This window comes from Haliaeetus albicilla, chromosome 16 (assembly GCF_947461875.1).
Source record: "Haliaeetus albicilla chromosome 16, bHalAlb1.1, whole genome shotgun sequence".
Classification (NCBI taxonomy): domain Eukaryota; kingdom Metazoa; phylum Chordata; class Aves; order Accipitriformes; family Accipitridae; genus Haliaeetus; species Haliaeetus albicilla.
In genome coordinates this window covers 4,152,392-4,171,027 of record NC_091498.1, presented here as the reverse complement: position 1 = coordinate 4,171,027, position 18,636 = coordinate 4,152,392, and the positions used below count along the sequence as shown (strand labels likewise).

General features: G+C 42.4%; 2 protein-coding genes across 7 annotated transcripts; one reads left to right on the top strand and one right to left on the bottom strand.

Annotated features, from left to right (window-relative positions):
* The first annotated feature begins 178 nt into the window (after window positions 1–178).
* On the top strand, window positions 179–13,637 carry RHCE (Rh blood group CcEe antigens). 4 transcript variants are annotated; one of them, XM_069803161.1, is made up of 11 exons: window positions 179–353; window positions 3,401–3,436; window positions 4,681–4,867; window positions 5,092–5,242; window positions 5,916–6,057; window positions 8,762–8,922; window positions 9,235–9,372; window positions 9,614–9,744; window positions 10,662–10,741; window positions 11,867–11,940; window positions 12,555–13,637. In XM_069803161.1, exons 3-11 carry the CDS (start codon window positions 4,701–4,703, stop codon window positions 12,579–12,581), a joined length of 1,071 nt encoding a protein of 356 aa, XP_069659262.1. In that variant the 5' UTR covers window positions 179–353; window positions 3,401–3,436; window positions 4,681–4,700; the 3' UTR covers window positions 12,582–13,637. The 4 variants fall into 4 exon arrangements, with proteins under 4 accessions (XP_069659262.1, XP_069659263.1, XP_069659260.1 ...); XM_069803162.1 differs by lacking the exon at window positions 3,401–3,436; XM_069803159.1 differs by lacking the exons at window positions 179–353; window positions 3,401–3,436 and adding an exon at window positions 743–1,372.
* An 857-nt stretch (window positions 13,638–14,494) lies between these two features.
* On the bottom strand, window positions 14,495–18,547 carry TMEM50A (transmembrane protein 50A). Of its 3 annotated transcripts, none has more exons than XM_069803164.1 (7): window positions 18,413–18,547; window positions 17,901–18,012; window positions 17,379–17,491; window positions 16,918–16,985; window positions 16,621–16,713; window positions 15,266–15,326; window positions 14,495–14,965 (listed from the first exon to the last, which is right to left on the bottom strand). In XM_069803164.1, the coding sequence occupies exons 2-7, from the start codon at window positions 17,991–17,993 to the stop codon at window positions 14,920–14,922; spliced, it is 474 nt and encodes a 157-aa protein (XP_069659265.1). In that variant the 5' UTR covers window positions 17,994–18,012; window positions 18,413–18,547; the 3' UTR covers window positions 14,495–14,919. The 3 variants fall into 3 exon arrangements, with proteins under 3 accessions (XP_069659265.1, XP_069659266.1, XP_069659267.1); XM_069803165.1 differs by having other exon boundaries at window positions 18,191–18,417; XM_069803166.1 differs by lacking the exon at window positions 18,413–18,547 and adding an exon at window positions 18,226–18,390.
* Between the last annotated feature and the right edge of the window lie 89 nt (window positions 18,548–18,636).

Sequence of the window (18,636 nt, the reverse complement as noted above, 5' to 3'; positions counted from 1 at the left end):
CGCTATCGGGTGGCCCGCCCACGCCCTTGATTGACGGCCGCGAGAACCCGTCAAAGAGAAGGATTCGTGGATTGATGGCTTGTGGGCCAATCCCTGAATAGGTTTTGTTCTTCTCCCGCCTACTGTCCTTTTGGGCTGGCTCTCGCCCCGTGTTGTGATCGACAGCAAAACCGCCCAATGGAAGAGACAAATAAAAATCAAAGGACAGCTCAGCTATCCATTCGGAAACGGAAGAAGGAGGGCTCAATTTCCTCTGTCACCGTAGCACTGAAGTACCGCCCCCCACACTTGATTGACAACCTCTCTGGCAAATAGGCTGTTGGCAAAAGGAGAGCTAAGTCTCAGGTGTAAAGGTAAGTGGAGGCAGCTTGTCGTGCCCTGTGCTTCCCCCATAGCGCTGCCCTGGGCTGATGGCTCACCAGAGGGTAAAAAAAAAAAACCCTCAGAGTGACTGACGGACTCCTCCCGCCAATAAAGAACGCACACAGCAGAGTGACAAGCGATCGGTCCAATCGCGGGGCAGGAAGCCGGGGAGGGCGGGGCGACTCGGCCTCTCTTCCCCCGATCGGCCCAAAGACGGACGATGGCTGGAGATGGGCCAATCATAGGCCATGAGGGACGCCAGCCTTGGGCCAATGGGAGGCTAGTCCCTAAGGGAGGCCTGTTGGGAGGGGTGGGTGTTCAGCCAATAGGAGCCGAGGGGCGGGGAGGTTCCCACCGCCCCTGCTGCCGCCCGGGCCTGCCTAGTCACGGCCGGGCGCCGCCTCTTCTCCGCGCCGCCGCCGCCGGTTCAGGGCCCGGAGCCAGGGCTTTGGGCCTCCCCGCTCCGGTGGCCGCTCGGCAGAGCCCCCACCCCAAGTCCTGTGGTCCCTTTTGGACTGTGGATAACCGTGAGGAAACCAATGGCGGCCCCCGAGGCTGAGGGAGGCCGCCAACGCGGCTAGGCCCGCCTCGGCCCCGCCCGCCCTTTGGCTGACTGGAGGGTAGCGATGCCCGGGGCGCCCAGCGCCTCTCCGTGCTGCCCTTCTCTTCTCCGGCCTCGCCCGGAGCTGGGTGGGGTGTCACGGACCTGCCAGGCCTCTCTGGGGGTTAACGGGCCTCCCTGAACAAGGGTTGGGCTGAGTCTGAGGAGTGCGAGTCCCGATATGGCGTTAAAACTGGCACAGAGGAGTGCACCTGAGGCTGCTGGCCCTCTTGGCTGAGCCGATGGGGATATTTTGCTGGTAGTGGAGCTCTGATCTGAAAGTTATTTTGTACTTCTCCCTGTCTGAGATCACTGAGCTTAAGTCTTTCGGTCCGTGAGGGAGTTTAGGCTGGAAGTCCAAACATCAGCGTTGGCGGTGTGGCATGTCATCCTGGGGGAAAAACATGGGTAAATTCCTAGCCTTTGGTGTATTTTCCCTGAGTGTTAATGCTGACAGCAGATTTGGTAACAAGTGTCAAAAGAGCTAGTTGTGTTCATTTGACCATGGCAAAATGGTGGAAGGAGCTTTGGGTCATTCTTACCCTGGGTATGAGTCCTAATGGTTTGTCTTGCAGGAAACAAATAAAAGCTAATTAGATATATTGCATTTATAAACCACACAAAGACACTGCATCAGTTAGCTAAATCAATTCTTAAATTGCTGTTTCAGCTATCATCTTTTTCTTGTTTAGAGAAAGTTCACTAGGAGTTCTGGTTCTGTCTGAATTACCACGTGATCACAGAATTCCTATAAAAAGGAGCTGAATGTAGATCTTTCTGTATCAGGATTTTTCTGAAGTCAGGGCAGCGCTCTGCATGTCTGGAAAAGTCCTTTGAATGCTATGTAGGAGTTTCTGAAATGGGGGTAAGGATACTTGACGGTTTTGTTAGGCCTAAATAAAAGCTGGTAAAGCAAATTGATACTGCATGTGAGGAAGGTGCAAGTTGCCACCACAAATGCAAACCTTTCACAGATGGCTTGAAAACTACTATTGTGCCATACGGCCTGGGTTTGCAGGAGGAATGTCCTAAAATACAAGTGAACAGGAATTTTTCTGCGTATGTGCTTGTCTGACATATTTCTGTCACCAGTAGGTGGCTTTCTACCCATTTGTACGCATTGTTACTATCTCAACCCCCAGCATGCAAGCACAGCACTGAGTTTGAAATGTCCTCAAAGTAGAAAGTCTGAGGCATAATTACAGTACTTTAATCTTCTGGACTACATGAACAAAGAAGCGTTCAGTTTACCAAAAGCACAGTGAATACTGAGAAGATGGTAATGTTCATATTATGGATTCATAAATTGTCCTCAACAACCAAATAATCTAACAAATTATGACATCTGTGCACAGCGATATACTGAACATAGTTAGCTTTCACCATATAGCCCTGCTCATGTGCCCAAAATACTAGTTCTAGTGGCTCCTGGTTTAAAAAAACCAACAACTAAAAAAAGCCTTTGCCTTACCGAAAGGCTCAGAACCTGTAAGGCAACAGGTACTTTGTAGCCACAATGTGGTAATAGAAGTTGCTACACTTCTGGATGAAGGCTAGGTCTGAATTAAAGAATCAGGAGGGTGTAGGTCTGTGGTTTGGTTCGCAATTAAAAGCCAGCAGCACACTGAACAGTGCTGTCTGCCTGCAACTTCCCAGCCTGGGGATTACCAAGGTCTTCCAGAGTGTTCACTGTAGCTGTTTCCATAGCCATAGTATAACCAATAGACCAATCTTACAAGTAGCATCAGAAATGCTACATCACCTCTGCATGTCCAGAGATTCTTGATTCTCTGGTGTTGGGTTGGATTCATCATGTATGAGAAGGTTTGTTGTGGGGCATGGATGTAGAGCTATAGCCTAACCAACCCGAGAATCACATTGAGAATCTCAACAGGACCTTCCCTGACCTTTACATGAAGGGACCTGGATCTCGGATGGATATGAGCAATGTAAATAAATAATGTTTTTGCATGAACTTCAACATCCTGTTCTTGTGAGTCCATGTTCTTCTTTACTTGCCATTTAGCTGATATGTAAGGCTCAACAGCAGCCAAAAGTACTGTATGGGTGGTATCCTGGAGCATTACAGTATTGACAGCTAGATATGTCTGTGTTCATGAGTACTTTTTGAGTTCAGTCCATGTCAGTTGTGGTAAGTTTGGGCTCCTGACATGCCACAGATAAGGAGCTGTTCCTTGCTGACGCCTCTTGGGCTTTTTATCGCTCTGAGTTTTTATTCCTTTCCCCCCACAACTCCTTTTCTATTGGTGTGAGGTTACTGGAACATTTTTATAGAAAAAAATATTAATGTGTTTGTGCTTAATGTAGTCTAGGGCACAATGCCTTCTAAATACCGCAACTTCCAAAACAGCGTGCCATGGATACTCCTTTTTCTGGAAGTTGTTTTGATTATCCTCTTTTACTTTTTGTTCTCAGACGATGATGCACCCGTATCAACCATCTCCTACCCAGGTAAGATTGGAATTGTTGCTGTGAAAGGAAGGGTTAATGCCTGCTTTTATTTTGCAGTGCAATAGAGATGGGATTCAGCAGGTTTGTGTAACTGTTAGTGAGAAGCAGAATGTTTTTACCGCCCTTTAAGTACGGTACCTTGCTATGTATGGTGTGTATTTGTATCAAACCAATGACAGTGAATGACACCATAAGTGATACTAAATTGCACTGTTGGTCTGTTTTCTGCTGCCTGTTTGTGGTAATCTTGACTCCTATGAAGGTAGCAAGCTTCTATGAACAACAAAGCTTCTGAGGGCAGGCACTGCTCTATGTTAAGCGCCTACCTCTGTGAGGTCTTGGCATGTGAAGGCGTTGTTGTGCTACAAAGTAAGAATTCAGGATGGCAGTATTTGAATGCTTGATGTAAATAAATGAAGTTAATACAGTGGAATTAAGGGTTTAAATATATTCTGGAGATTTATTTTGTGCATTGATCAAAGGAATGTATTAGCAGATTATGCTATGGCCATAGTGTGTAATGTATTTACGGTGTTGTGCAAATATGAGCTGATTAATCCTCATGACATTCTTGTGTTACCCTCCCAGTTTTATAGCTGGAAAAATGAGACCTACTTACTAGCAGTTTAATATTTTGCTATATGTAGAGGCTGGCACAACCATATGAGAATATGACTGTTAGCATGTCCCGGGGGACAATTCCAGGGCTACAGACCCAAGAGCTTATATCTTGGGTGGCCTCTTCCTTTTATGCAATGGTGCTGGTTTCCGTATTAAACTCTTTCTACTGCTGTTTCTGTTCCTTCTACGCAGATGAGGGCTTCATACAGGTTTCTCTTTGTAACTCATTTCTTCCCTAATGCCCTCAAGGAATGAATCAGCACTAATTCACAGTAACTCTCCCTGAAAAGTCCAACTTAAGCTCTTTAAATTCATTAAATGAATGTCCAAATTTCATTGCTAAATGTACTTAATTTCTGTTGTGCTTTTTGACCCCTCAACCCCCATCCTATGGCATCCATTCTGATTACTTTGTAAAAATAAATTCAGCATCAAGGGTGTTGTTTTTCTCATTACTTATGGATTGGAAAGAAAGCTCTGGAATTCCTCACTCAATAATAATGGCACCTGAATTTTTATCTGAAGGCTTCTTAGTTAATTGTGATTTTTTATTAATTTTTTTAACCAGAAATCCAGTCTACATTAATAACGTCACTGCTGTCTTGGTCTTTTCTGTCATGCAGCTTTTCAAGATGTCAGCCACATGGTGATTTTTGGTTTTGGCTTTTTCCTGACATTTCTGAAAAGATATGGGTTTAGCAGCACTGGATTCAACCTCCTGATCATTGTACTTGGTGTCCAATGCTCTGTGCTGATAGAAGATTTATTAGGTTTCCTTCTTCAAAGGGAATACGAAGATGGTCTGAAAAGGTAATTAGTTTCTGTTAGAACTGGAATAATCTAGAACTGCTGATTGCTCTTTGTGAAGGATGATGCCTTGTTATATGGACCTATTTGTGAATTAGCATAGTCATATTTGCAGACATTTTAGAAGGCTTTGGGTTTTTAAGTACATTTTACTGTCTGTCATTCTTTCTTTCTTGGCCCTGGTGTGGTCCTGATACAGAATTATTTTTTTCTTTCTTTTATTGCAGAATAACAAAGGCTGCTGTGAGTATGACTGCTGTGGTCATCTCTACTGGAGCTGTTCTTGGGAAGGCTAATCCTGTGCAGTTAATTCTTACGGCAGTTGTGGAGATAATAGCTTTCCATATGAGCAGATGGATCAACACCACATCCCTGGAGGTACTGTAGTATGATTTCCAGGCACATGGGGGAAAATTTCACTGGGACTTTGGAATGTTGCCTTTTGGTGGTTTGTTAGTGCTCTGCTGACAGGAACATCAGTGTATTTTATCTCATCTCAGTTAGACTGTGGCCATGTTTTCATTAAGAGATGAAGTCTAACTTAAGGACACGGAACTCCAAACCCTGCGCACTCTTTTATCTATATAATTGCCTAGATCTATATTCTTGGCCTTAAAGGGTGAGCTGATCTGATGGATTGGGATGTAGTGCATTTGGCCTTGCCCATGCCCTGACCATCCCCAACACATGATGACAGCCTTGACCTATGCTAAGGTACTAATCGCCTTTAAACTTTACCCCCTCCCTGTGTCAGTTCAGTCTGGAAGATTTCCAGTGTGAATGGTGTACCAGCCCAGTATGGGCAGCAGAGTCAGACTTGCATTTAATGTACAATGTAAACATACCCCAAACTCTGTATATGAATTGTGTGTTTATGTGCTGCACTGAATTCAGATAAGTTAATCTCGCATAAATAACTCATGCATAAACTGAGGGATTGTGAAAAGAAATTGCTTGTAGGGAGGTTACATGAGCAACTATATCAGGAACTGCACCAAAGGCTTCCTGTGGGATGAAATAAACCACAAATTTGATTTTTCTATTGATACAGGTTCCTGACGATATCGGCATGATGCATGTTCACCTGTTTGGAGCCTACTTTGGTCTGGCTGTCTCCTCACACTTCTCTGAGCCATCACCAAGGACTGAGAAGAATGCGAGTACCCCGAAGTCGGATTTGTTGTCAATGTTAGGTAAGGCATTTGCTTTAATGTCTCAGCTGGAAGAAGAGATTGCAGTAAGAACATAAGGAATGTTTCTAGGGGCTGGCCACGGCACACTGAAGCTTTTGCATCCAAAGTGCAGGTCTGAATGCAGCCAAGCATAGAAAACTGCTGCTGCTGTCGTTCGTGGTTTCTGACAATGAGTTGGTAAGTCTCAGCATGTTTCCCACCAGGCGTATAAGCCACTCCTGCAATGGCTGTGGCTTAGTGTGCTTTTGTCAGTCTCAGCATAAAGGCTATGCCAGGTTAACCGTTCCCTCTCCCAGCTAAGTTGTCCCCTTTGGGCTTGTATAGGCATATTGGTAAGGGACCTATGCACCAAAGTTGAGGTCATTACTTGTATTTCAGGAGTGCTTACGGTTCCTGGCTGGGGCCAAGGCTCAATTTTGTTTTGCAAGGTGCTGTACAGAGATATAAAAAAAGGCAGTCCCTGCCTAGTAACGTAAATGAAAAGATAAAAGCCTGATGAAGGGTGGGGAATGTGATACAGACAGGCACATGAGGAAGGATCTGAGTGATGATAGGCTGAATGTATAGGAGGTCCATTCTTTTTCTTAAAGAAGCAATTTGGTTTCTTTATTAGCATCACTTCTGTTATGTAACTGCCACCAGCTGAGCTAAGATCTTTCTGCAAAGGCCTACAGAGTCTTAATTCTCAGTCAGTCTTCACCCAGTTGAGGGAAAGAGAAATTTAAATGCTGCTCTTTTGAGTCCCTGGAGTTCTTGGTTTGCTGGAGAATTCAAGAAGATCAGTATTTTAATCTAACTTAACAAGACACTGTTAATCCTTCATTATAATTTTAGTGCAGCTTGCTACAACCAAGTGTTTGCTATTTGGAGTAATCATATTGCCATGTCTTGAATAATTCCTGACATAACATGGGTAGAAAGGAGCAGCTGGGCAGGCAAATTCCTCACAGTTCCTTTTTGCATCCCGCTTCTGAGGGCTGTGTGAAGGGTGCCGAGGTCTTCACCCGCATTCGGACTCATATGGTGACTGTTTTATTTCCATAGCTGAGCAGATACTCATAAGAATGCTTCAGTGGCATTAGTAGATACTTTTGTGTGTGTGTATGTGACTGATTAATCAATGGAAATAAGATTGTCATAGTATAGACCATTCCACCAGTCCTCACTGCTACCATAGGTTTTGAATTGCCAAAATGGCCTCTCTTGTCTGAGAGGCATGGTTATCACCACCTTGGTGCACGGGAAGGGTGAAAATTAGCAATGGAAATTGGATTTCAAGGAGCCAAGACAAGCTTGTACAAAAGCAGTAGCTGCCAGGGTTGCTAGAAGCTGGAGTTAACCATTGTGCTGTGTAGTGACAATGCCTGTGTCGCTTCTTAATTGACTTGAGCAAGAACAGTTCAAGTTAGTTACTGTCAGGTGAATTGAACAGGGGTCTGGTACCTCTGTAGCATGAACAGAACATTAGCTATGGAAGTTGACTGGACAGCAAAAAATAATGACTGGACAAGGCAAAATAAACTGTTGCTTGTTTGTATTGTCATCTGTGCACTTAGAGCTATGCTTAACTCAGGGAGCAGAGGCACAGATTGCCATGTGTGGTCCAACTAGACTTAGTGTGAGGCCACTTACTTCCCTCTGCTGGTTGGAATTTCATCTGTGGGTGTGTATCCATATGCACTTAGAAAAAGATGTATCCTGCCAAGCAGTGAACTTGTTTTATAGAGGCAGAGATTCCTAAATGCTGACAATTAGGGCCCAGGTCATAGAAGCACAAGAACCTGTTTTCATTCCTATTGTTAGCGAAGCCTACGTGGTTATGAAAGTGTGACACCGTGCAGTGATCTTACAGGAGGAAAGTGAATTGTTCTTTTGGACCCATATACTAGGGAGTAGCTATTCGGTAGGTAACTTTTTCACAGATAACAAGGAAGTTAAGCTGTGTGTAGCTGAGTTGGTGAAGCATGATCACCTCAGCTCCAGCTATTGGTCTTTAGCCCTCCCCTGGAGTAATCCTAGTAGAGGTAGAGAGGATTCTGTTCTTATAATCCAGTTCATCCTCTTTTTCTCTTCAAACCCTGCCAGGAGGCAAGACAACCAGTACCAGTTGTACTGGCAGCCAAGGTAAAAGACATTCCAAAGGGGACTTTGTGTTTCTTTATAGTGATTTGTACCATGTGAGCTGTTTTCTCTTCCTCCTTGGCTTGCTTTCATTCTCTCTTGCAGCTGGTTTTGAACAGTTATTTCACAGTTCCATGAAAATAAGCAGAAATTTTGGCCAAGGACATTGGAGCAAGGCCCTCATGCCTGTGCAGAACAGGCAGGATGCTGATCATTTGGAAATCAACAGTGGGATTGTTCCCACTTGTATCTGAACCTGCATTTAAGGGAACGATAGTACAAAGCTGAAGTTAAAAGGTTTTCTTGAATAGAGAATCCTGCCTTCAACTCTGCAAAGGACCAGCCAGATGCCAGCAGAGCTGTGCTTTGGCTGTATGTTTGACATTACAGTGGTATGTTTCTGGGAAGGTGTTGGTATAGCAGGTAACTCTCAGGGCTGTCTGTGTTGTGAATTGTTATCCTTTGTCTACAACATGGGAATTATAGCAAATGCAAAATGCGGGGTGGAGCCCTCCAGAGACAGCTGGTGATGGATTCACTGTGTTAGAGCAGGTAATGATAGTTGCTTGTCTTTGTCTCCAAGGTACTCTCTTTCTCTGGGTATTCTGGCCAAGCTTCAATTCTGTACTACTTAAGAACAACAAGACCAAAGCAATCTACAACACCTACTTTGCCCTTGCAGCGAGTGCTGTAACTGCCTTCGTGTTGTCTCTTCTGACCGCAAAGGATGGAAAATTCAGAATGGTAAGACATGAGAGAAAAATCACTGCATGGAGAAGATATTTTTCTGTTATCTCAGTAATATACTGGAAGTATAATAGCTATTAAATAAAAACAAGTCCAGGTTTTCAGCCTGACAGTCATCATTAGCCTCCCAAGCAGAACACTGAAGCTGTACCTTAGAAATTATGTTCTCAGATTGTAATTTACAGTATACAGTAGCCCAAATTCACCCTAAAGAGATTGCGCTTGCATGAGAATAGCAATCTATGATACTGAGCTCCTGTAAGTGATGACCAAATTCTCACTCCATGTTTTTGTTGTTTTATTTTACAGACTGATATCCACAGTGCAGTACTAGCTGGTGGGGTCACTGTTGGTTATGCAGCAAACATTATCGAGTATCCTTGGATTGCAATGATTTTGGGTCTGCTTGCCAGTGGCATAGGCGTATTAGGATCTTACTGTTTACAGGTAATACTCAAAACCTGAAATTGTTTTTTGTATAAGCTGTATAAATTTCTTTTCCAATGTAACATACCTCAAGGGAAACCTCTCTTTCAAAGAGATTAAAGCTAGGAAACGCGAAGTCTTTTGAGCAGAGTGCAGGATTGCAACTTCCAAGACCAAAGTTCATTTTCTAGGTCTGCAATAGACAATATGCTTTTACCAACTTGTGTTTTAGTGTATCACTTAAACCTTTTCTTCTTCCCAGAGGTGCTTGCATCCTGCTCTCAAGATTCATGATACCTCTGGAATTCATTTCACTTTTGGCTTGCCTGGTGTGCTTGGAGCTCTTGCCCAGGTTGTTCTCTCAGTATTAAAAGAATGGACCGAGTCACCAAGGTACATAAATCACTGCTACTAAGTAATAAGCTTAGCTAATCATTATTGTCATGTTTCCTGAGAAGAGTTCTTACACATACAGAAAGCCCGAATGTCATCACAGATAAATCGTTTTATACCAGATAACCTAAGATAATCTCTGAAGTCCAAAAAAGTCAGTAACAAAGACTTTCAGAGTTGAGCAGAGTTTGGATCAAAACTTTAATACTAGCTTTTAGTCCTGTTTTCTGTCTCCCTTCTTATTTGATATTAAATACAGCAGACATAGGAGATGAAGGCTGTGGATATGCATCCTTCCAAGACTGATTTTGGCTTTTGTGATGTGTTTTGGGGAGCTTTGTATGCTAATACGGGGGGGTCGGGGGGGCAGAAATCAGCACTTCTCTTTGAATGAGGCTTTAACTCTGACTCAGAGGCAAGAATGCCACTTTGGACTAAAGCCAGTCTGGACACTGAACTGGAAAATATACTTGGGGAGATACCCTGCAAAAGCTGAAGGGGTCAGTTAAAAATGTTCTCCATAGGTTGTTCTGATCTGGTACTGGCACCTCATTTTTGCAAATCAAGCTCATGTCGTGTCATACAAGAAGTTCTCTGATTTTCTGTTTACACAGGAATGAATCGCGGTGTGGCATAAGGGCCTTACGCTTCTCGTCATGTTCTTATTGAAACAAACAAATTTAATGAAGTTTTAGTACCATAGTGATGGTTTCTAAGGGCAAAATATGTCCTCTGAAGTCTGTATTAGGCTGGATAGAATCTCTTAAAACATCTAACTGCAGCTGCAGAGAGATCTGAGAGTAACAGAATTTTATGAGAGGTCTTGATGTAAAATGCTGTGTAGATAGAGATTCATTAACGCTCTTAATGCTAAATTCAGCAACTGTAAAAGGTGAAACACTTGTTTTGCTTTTCAGACTGGATTATTTGGTCATGATTCCTATTGGTGCCTTCTGCCTGACCATCAGTGTTGCCTTGATCACAGGTTTTATTACAGGTCAGTATTGAAAAACATGTTTCAGTAATTATCTTCCTCATTTCCTCGGGACAAGGGTTATGTCATCTTGCACCTGCTATCATGCCAGTGCAACGCCTTGCAGAAAGAGGCCAGTTTAACTGGGGCTCTGAAATGTGTCTATGGGTGAATTAATTGTAGAAACCATGGAAACATGCCAGGGACTCTTCAAAACCAGACTTTTGAAGAAGAGATGTAGTCAACATAAATAACCTATTAGCACCATTCTTTCATTGGTGAAGTTTATTTTTAGATGCTTAACAGTTGCCTTCAAATTTCAGACAGGAGCTGTGTGAGGATGAAAGTATTTTTACATTTGGGTATTGTCTCAGTGACAGAAAAATGCTGTCTAGAGCTTGTCACTTTTTAGGCCAGTTGGTATGAATCTGCAAAGTTTCAAAAATGTCAGTAGCTTGCTTGCATCAGCCAAGCACTAGGCCTTTGATCACTAGTGGTTTGCAGTCATCAGGGCTCCTGTGTTTCCCATGTGACATACTGTTTTATGGCAGCTGCTGTTTTTCTACAGCTGTTAACTGTCTTGAATAAAAGAGAAATGACAGATGAAAATTGCTGTGTGATACAATCTAAAATAATTTTGATTTTTTTTGTCCTTTAATTGATCTGAAACCTCTGCATTACTTTTGGTGTAATTAAGAAGTTGAGCTAATCAAGCAGATTTTTAAAAAACATTCAGCTAAAATAATCAAACATTCAGTGTTTAACCACTTGTTTAAAAATCCAGATGTTTCCATCTGAAATCCCAAGCTAACAGTGCTGATAAGCCCAATTGCTTTAAAGACACAGGCATTTTTCATGCAAGAAGTTAATAATTTTTGATGTATTTTTAGAATCTGGCAGGCTGTTTAATGGGGTTTTACCTAGAGTAATTAATTTTTAATAACACAAGCCTTGATCCTGGCAAGCTTCTCTCTTTGTATTTAAGGTCAGCTTGAGTCAAGGGGCTCTACTGAAGCATTTAGTTCTGAATGTGTATTTTGATCTATGTTACATTTGGATGTGTGTTACTAAGAAACCTCCAGTTACACACAATCTTCCCCTTTCCCTGATGTACACATTTATATTGGATATATGTGTTTTCACAAATAGGTTTAATCGTAAACCTCAAACTGTTTAAGACCACCCCTGTATCAAAGTACTTTGAAGACCAGTTTTATTGGGAGGTAAGTTTCAATGTAAAATTAACTTTGTGGGAGTATATATAGCACCTTGTTGACCTTGATGAAGAACTCTAGGTATTTGAATTTAAAAAAGGAGAATTCCATTTTGGATGCCCTGTTTGAAATGGATGAACTGTTCCCACAGTTGATTCAGAGCCTGAACATTATACATGCATGTAGTCTTCAGCTAAGATTGTCAGAGCTGTTGGCGGCCACAGGGCTGAATTGAAATGATCTTGTTTGTTGTAACACATAATCTTAGGTGCTCAGACATCCTCTGGGATTGACAGCCCTGGCCTCTGTGCTTCATACACAGTCCCTGAGGAGACTTGAGCAGCATCTAAGAGAGAGATTTTTAGAAGCCAGTGAATGGAATGGAACGTGCTTTTTATGCAAACAGACCAAGCCTCCTGGCCTTCATGGGTGCAGAGCGGCTGTTCAGTCTGATGCACAAACACAGGCCTTGGGCACCTTTAGGTGCTGAATGTGATGCTATATCTGAATTACAGAAAAAAGAAATGGATGAAAATAAGCTTCTAAGGAGGTTTTCCATTGCCTTTTTCACATGATGATTTGATGCATAAAATGTTCTGATACAAGAATGTTTGTCTTCACAGTTTCCCCATTTGGCTGTTGGATTTTGAATGGAGGAACCCAGATGACAGATTTGACCAAGAAAAGCTTTTCCTGTTTGTCATTAGAGAAAATCAATAACTACGATGGGTTGAAAGAGCACTTAAGTATCAATTCACAGGCTCAAAAAAGCCATCCCAATGGCATCCCACAAAAAAATTAGTAATAAACTGTTGTAGTTATTCTTGAAAGATACAGAGTGTAACTTTACAGATGCAAACTCACGCTGCATTTAGCTTTTCTGCTTTGTTGGCCTTACCTTAAATATTCTTTTGTGGGATACATACAAAAAAGTTGGCTGCATTAATTGCTGTAATGGCTTATCAATACAAATGCTTGGAAACTTTAAACTATTTTTAGCTCCCAAGTTTAAAAGCCAAAATATGTATTTTAAAGTATAATTTTTCAAGGAGTACATACTCATTCTTATCTAGCGAAGCATTCAAGTACTTGTTTTTAAGCTAAATTAATTCTGTTGAAGGCCTCGTTAAGCAAGGATTTGATGAGTAAGCTGGATCAGGGCCAGAACTCTGCATCTTGCCAGACTGAAGTCTTTGAGTTATCTGACTGCTTAAAGAAAAATCTATAATTACTTGGCTCAGGCTAGCTATTTGGAAGTTGAAATGGCAAGAAGTTAAATTGTTCTGCTTGTGGACGGTGCCCCTGAAATCAATGGTATTTACTTGTATTCAAGGTTTGGCAGCAAACCTCAGAACAGCCTGTCTGTGCTGTGACAGTCTGCACCACCATGGGGTCACAGCTGCCCAAAAGGCCCTGGCTGCCCCAAAGGCATAGACAACCAGAGAGACTGAGGGAATAGTCCTTGGTACTGCATGGTACCAAGGCTAAGACCCCATTTCTGAAGCGTTGTATGTTGAGCTGTTTTACTCCGAGACAAGCAGGAGGCTTTGGTGCATGAGCTAGGGCCTGACCAGGCAGACGATTCTGTGCAAGCAAACCCTTGTTTTTAAATGGATTGTGATCTTCAGCCTTTCTTCTTTGTTTCAAACTAGTTGACCTAGAAAAACTCTTTCAAAAATGCTTACCTAATAAAAAAGTCAAAATTTGATTGTTTTTATTTATTCAGCATGCTTGCTTAAAAATGAAGCAAGGAGGAAAAATGTCATACTGAAGACAAGGCATGAGTTCTTTGATGCTCACTGCAGTAATGCATGCTGACCTTCATTCATTTGGGATTAAGCAAAGTAAATCACTACAGTTAAAGAAGTGTGAGACAGGTTTCAAGTAATGAAAAATTACTTGCTGAGGAAGGGACAGTTTTTCTTACTTCCAGGTCACAAAATAGCCAGTGATCTGCCGAGTTTATCAGCTGCCTGCATTCAGCCTGGACGCACGCTTACATAGTCACACTATCTCACAGTAACACACTACTACCTGTGCAATAGTCTAATCCAGGCTCAGCTTGTGTTCTCCACTTTCTTAACTTCCCAGCAACCAACCAAACATAACTTCTGCAACACAAATGGTTTTCTAGCAGGAGTGCTTTTAAAGAATAGTATTTTATTCCCTCCCTTTTTCCCACATCTCTTTTAGCATTGATTTCCTGGGCAACTAGCCTAGGTGAATGCATAGGAAGGGGCAGATACAGGATCAAAATTCTCCCTGGTAGTGACCATCCCTGGTCTGAGGAGTACTCTTTGCCACAGAGAGGACTCTGATCTGAAGACTACTCTTCCTTTTTTTTTTTTTACAGTGGTTAGAAAATAGTTGACAGCAGGCTTTGTGGATGAGCTACTTCCATCTAGAGCCACTTCGTCATTTGTACTTGTGCCTCTACAATGTCATCCACAGCAGCTGTAAGTTGTTACTCACCATTATTGCCACAGGATAAATTAAATATTTGGGGGGGGGATCCCAAAGCAGCATAGTTCTATATTATGCAAGAAAAGCCACACACAGTAAGTTTTGAAATTGAAGAAATGGTTATATTGTCCAGATATAGGAAATATTTAATAAATATATGTTAAAAAGTTGTTTTAAAGCATTTAGTAAGTCTTGGACTGTAGATAACGTCATAGAAACAGCTGGTTAAATACATCCATTTTCCACTATACTATTTACTTGTAGCAAACATTATATCATAAAAGTGACTGCCATTGTTACTCGTAGCAATTTTACGTTTGTCAAAAACATTACAACATTTAAATGAACATACAAGAGTAAAAAAAAGGAAACAGAATAGAACCAGAATTTTTAGTGCTATGATTTAAGTTTTCCTTATTTTATCTTTAGACACAATTGAAGGTTACGGTTTACAAAATGGTTTTACAAAATTTGGGAGTGTGCAGTTAAAAAAACAGCATGGCCAATGCACTTCCACAGGCATGTTCATTGCCACAAGTCTTCCGTGCGACCGAATTTAAAGACCAGTCCTCTGTTTAAAACAGAATAAAGGGACATGAGTACATAATGGAGCAAATCAAATAACTAGTACTTTAAATACATGATTTCAGGGAGCAAGTTGTAGTATTTGTAAATCCAATGCCTGGTCCTGCAACGAAACCTATGCAGACAGATCCCACAGATCTACTGCCTTTACCAGCAGTTTATTCACACGTGTCTAGTTACCAAACAGGGTTTAAGAAAAAAAAAACAAAAACAGATTACAGCATGTTTCAGTTTTTATCATTAAAAACAAATTAGACAAAAAATGAACAATGGAAGATAGTCTTACCCAAAAAAGATGAACGCATTCTGGAAGAACACAGCTATTCCTGGGTATACTACTGGTTTTTCTAACACAAGAAAAAAATCTCCATAAATTTTTTTGAAGTCATTTTCAAGCATATCCCATCTCTGACATTTCAGAGACACTAAATTGCACTTGCTAACAAAGATAACCTGTTTCATTTAAATAGGAATATCTGGACTCTATGCACTGTGAAGCAGTGGTAAGGAGCCAAGTTTGATAGAGGGATCCATTACCATGTAGGATTCCCAACAAGATGCAGGAGTGAAGTGACAACAAACTCTTAGTGCTGTTGCTACTACACAACACATCTGCCTAAGCCAGATTGTTCTCTCATACAATTAAGACAGCACTGTGCAGACCCCTTTCTTTCTCTAACAAGATGGTCACCTCCAATCTCTGTTGCTCAGTGGTGTGACGCAGAACACAAGCATAAGCCTTACCTCACTGGAAATTTAACTCAACAGCTTTTGTGCTCCCCCGCCATCATTCAGCTTTCCAAATAAAAGAAGCCTGTCCTGTTCTATAACCAAAAATGTGCCTCTCAAATGCAATGCTCACGAAGACTGTAATTACTACATGGGACTGCACATCCTGTTTGGAATGCATGTGTGTCTAAATATATATACATATATATTCATATATATCGACACACAAAGTGGGAGTGCACATTAGCACTCCTATGCAACTAACACACCTAGGTTTCCTTGAAAATCCCCTGTGCACTGAGTAAGGCGAAAGCTGACAAGAATGTAAACAAAACCACCAATGTGCCCTGACTAGTCTGAAATTCACTTCAGCTCCACATACAAGTAGTATCTTTACATTTACTTAAGTGACCTAACTTCCTTTTGAAGAACAAAGACTAACACACTGCAGTTTTCACATCTTTCTCAAGACTTGCCTTCACAAAAAGTTACTGTGGTACATGTTAAGGTATGAATTTAAATAGGCAATTTGAATTAATTTCTTCCCTTTTGCTAATTTAGCATATAGGCTTTGGGAGCAATCTGCATGAAGACAGTAATTTTTATTCTGGGAATAAGCGTTCATCCAGGGAATTATTCCCATATAACTGCAGCAGTCTAATTGTATCAGTACAGTTCTCAGTTGAGACCTGTGTTTCTAGTGAGGCTAGTTAGAAGTTTGTGACTTAGAAGTAGAGAAAATCCATCCCAATAATAGTAGATAGTATGGAATAGTGGTGCGTAGGGAACCAAAATATTAAAACTGGCCCTGCCTAGAAACTTAACTAAAAATAAGTTCTAAAATTCAATAGTCATTTAAAATACTTTAAATTTTCAAAAATGGATCAGGTCGCATTCCATGCTGTTTCTTACCTTTAACAACATAGCCTCCAAAAAGGATCCACATGGAAGCAATCAGAGATCCAAAAGCCATCATAAAACCAATGAAGAGCCAGATCCGAGCACCTTGAAAAAGATATAGGGATGTTCTGTGCCTCTGTCCCGAGTACAGACATTTGTGACTTTCAGCATGCTTTTGTTTCAGAGCACCTGTCACACACCAGAGCTATGCACAGATACACAATGTGCACACTGGTACAGCTCTTACAACTCTTCCAAGACTAAGGGCTTCACAGATCTATCGCTATACAATAGCCTACGCCACCGTACCTGTTTGTCCTAGACAGCCTTCACTGTAACTGTCACCCCGCACTTGTCCATTAGACACGGCATTGATCCTGTACCAGCAAAACAGGATAAAACGGGGTAAACATAGGTAAAGCAAGAAGTAAGCATTTACAAAACAATAGGAGAAACTTCTCAGAAACCTATATAGAATGGATGATGTTGTGGGTTTTGGTTTTGTTTTTTTTTTTAAAGAAAGACAAGGCTAAACTTGGAAAGCATTTCTCCAGACTAATAAGACTTAGACCTGCACTATATACTTAATTTTTAAAAAATGGTTCCTTACTATAAATATCAACAAATATAAGAAAGATATTAGAGATACTCAGATAGTAATTTGATTTGTTATTCTTAGTTACCTCTCCATTTAATACTATGTGTTCTTTTATTAATTGCATAAAATAAGTTCTAGGAGTGTGTAGCTCTGATCAAGACGTTACACTTACATTAGGAACGCAATAGTGGCTATAACCCCACAAGCATGGTATGAATGGTTGAAGTCTTCCACTTTAGGGTATTTTACAGCTGCATCTATGATTATCCACCAACCTGTAAAAAACTATTAAAAAAGAAGAAAAAGCACAATACCTTAAAATACGGACATGAGCCTTTTAACAATGTATAAGATTACTCTAGAAAACATTAACATATAAAATCATTCTTACAGTCTCCAACCCAGAGTCAACTGATAGCGTAACTAGTTTTGATATCAACTTAGGAACAAGGTTAAATGCAAAGCTGGAGATTTACCTACTCCCAATAGTTATTACATGGGTAGAAACTGCGAAACCTAAGTAGCACATGGATGCAAGCACCCCAAACAGATTTTGTCATTAATTCTGCTCCTGCATACAAGGACTATGTATACCTGTTCTTCCTTTTACTTCAGACAGCTAATAATTTTTAGCTCATCGACAGCTGACTACATCTAAAAAGCCCAAAAGCAGCGTAAGAGAAGCCGTACGTACCAGCACTCCTGCAGCAACAGAAGCGATCGTGTTTCGTTTCTCTCCCCAGTCAACACACTCCGAGCACCTCAAGCTCTCAAGAAAACCTGACATTTTTCAGCGCTCTGAAGAACTGCAGAAGAAAAAGGGACTTTTCTTTCCAAGAGGAAACGCATCGCACATCAGGAGCTGGCATACAGCAATGCGCACCGTGCGAGGCAGCTTAGAACCGCGAAACGCTACCACAGCCGGGGCCCCCCCGAAGGACGACCGAGCAGAGCAGCTGACAGACCCTGGCCACCAGCACCCACCCGGGACACCGCTGGAGAGGCGACGGCCTACAAACCGAAGACACTGCCGGTCAGCGCAGCCAGCCCGCGGAGGCGGGGGCCCCGCCGCCCTCCCGCACCCAAGGCCGGAGACATCTAGCGGGGCTACGGCCATCCGGGAGGGGAGGAGAAGGCTCCGCTCAAGCGTCCCGCCCTACCCGGGGAGCGCTCAGGCCCCGAACCGGCGCCTCACTCCCCGCTTACCTGAGGGCGGGGAACGACCGTTGGCCGCCAGCCCCCCCCACCTCGCCACCGACCCCGCCCACACGGCGCATGCGCGGCGCTCCGCCGACCCCCCCCTCCGCTGGAGACGGGGCGGCTGCGCGCAGGCGCACTGGGTTGCAGGCGACTCCCAAACGGATCCTACTGCGCATAGGCTGCAGTACTGGCGGCGGGGGAGTGATGGCGGGCGGTGCGCATGCGCGGGG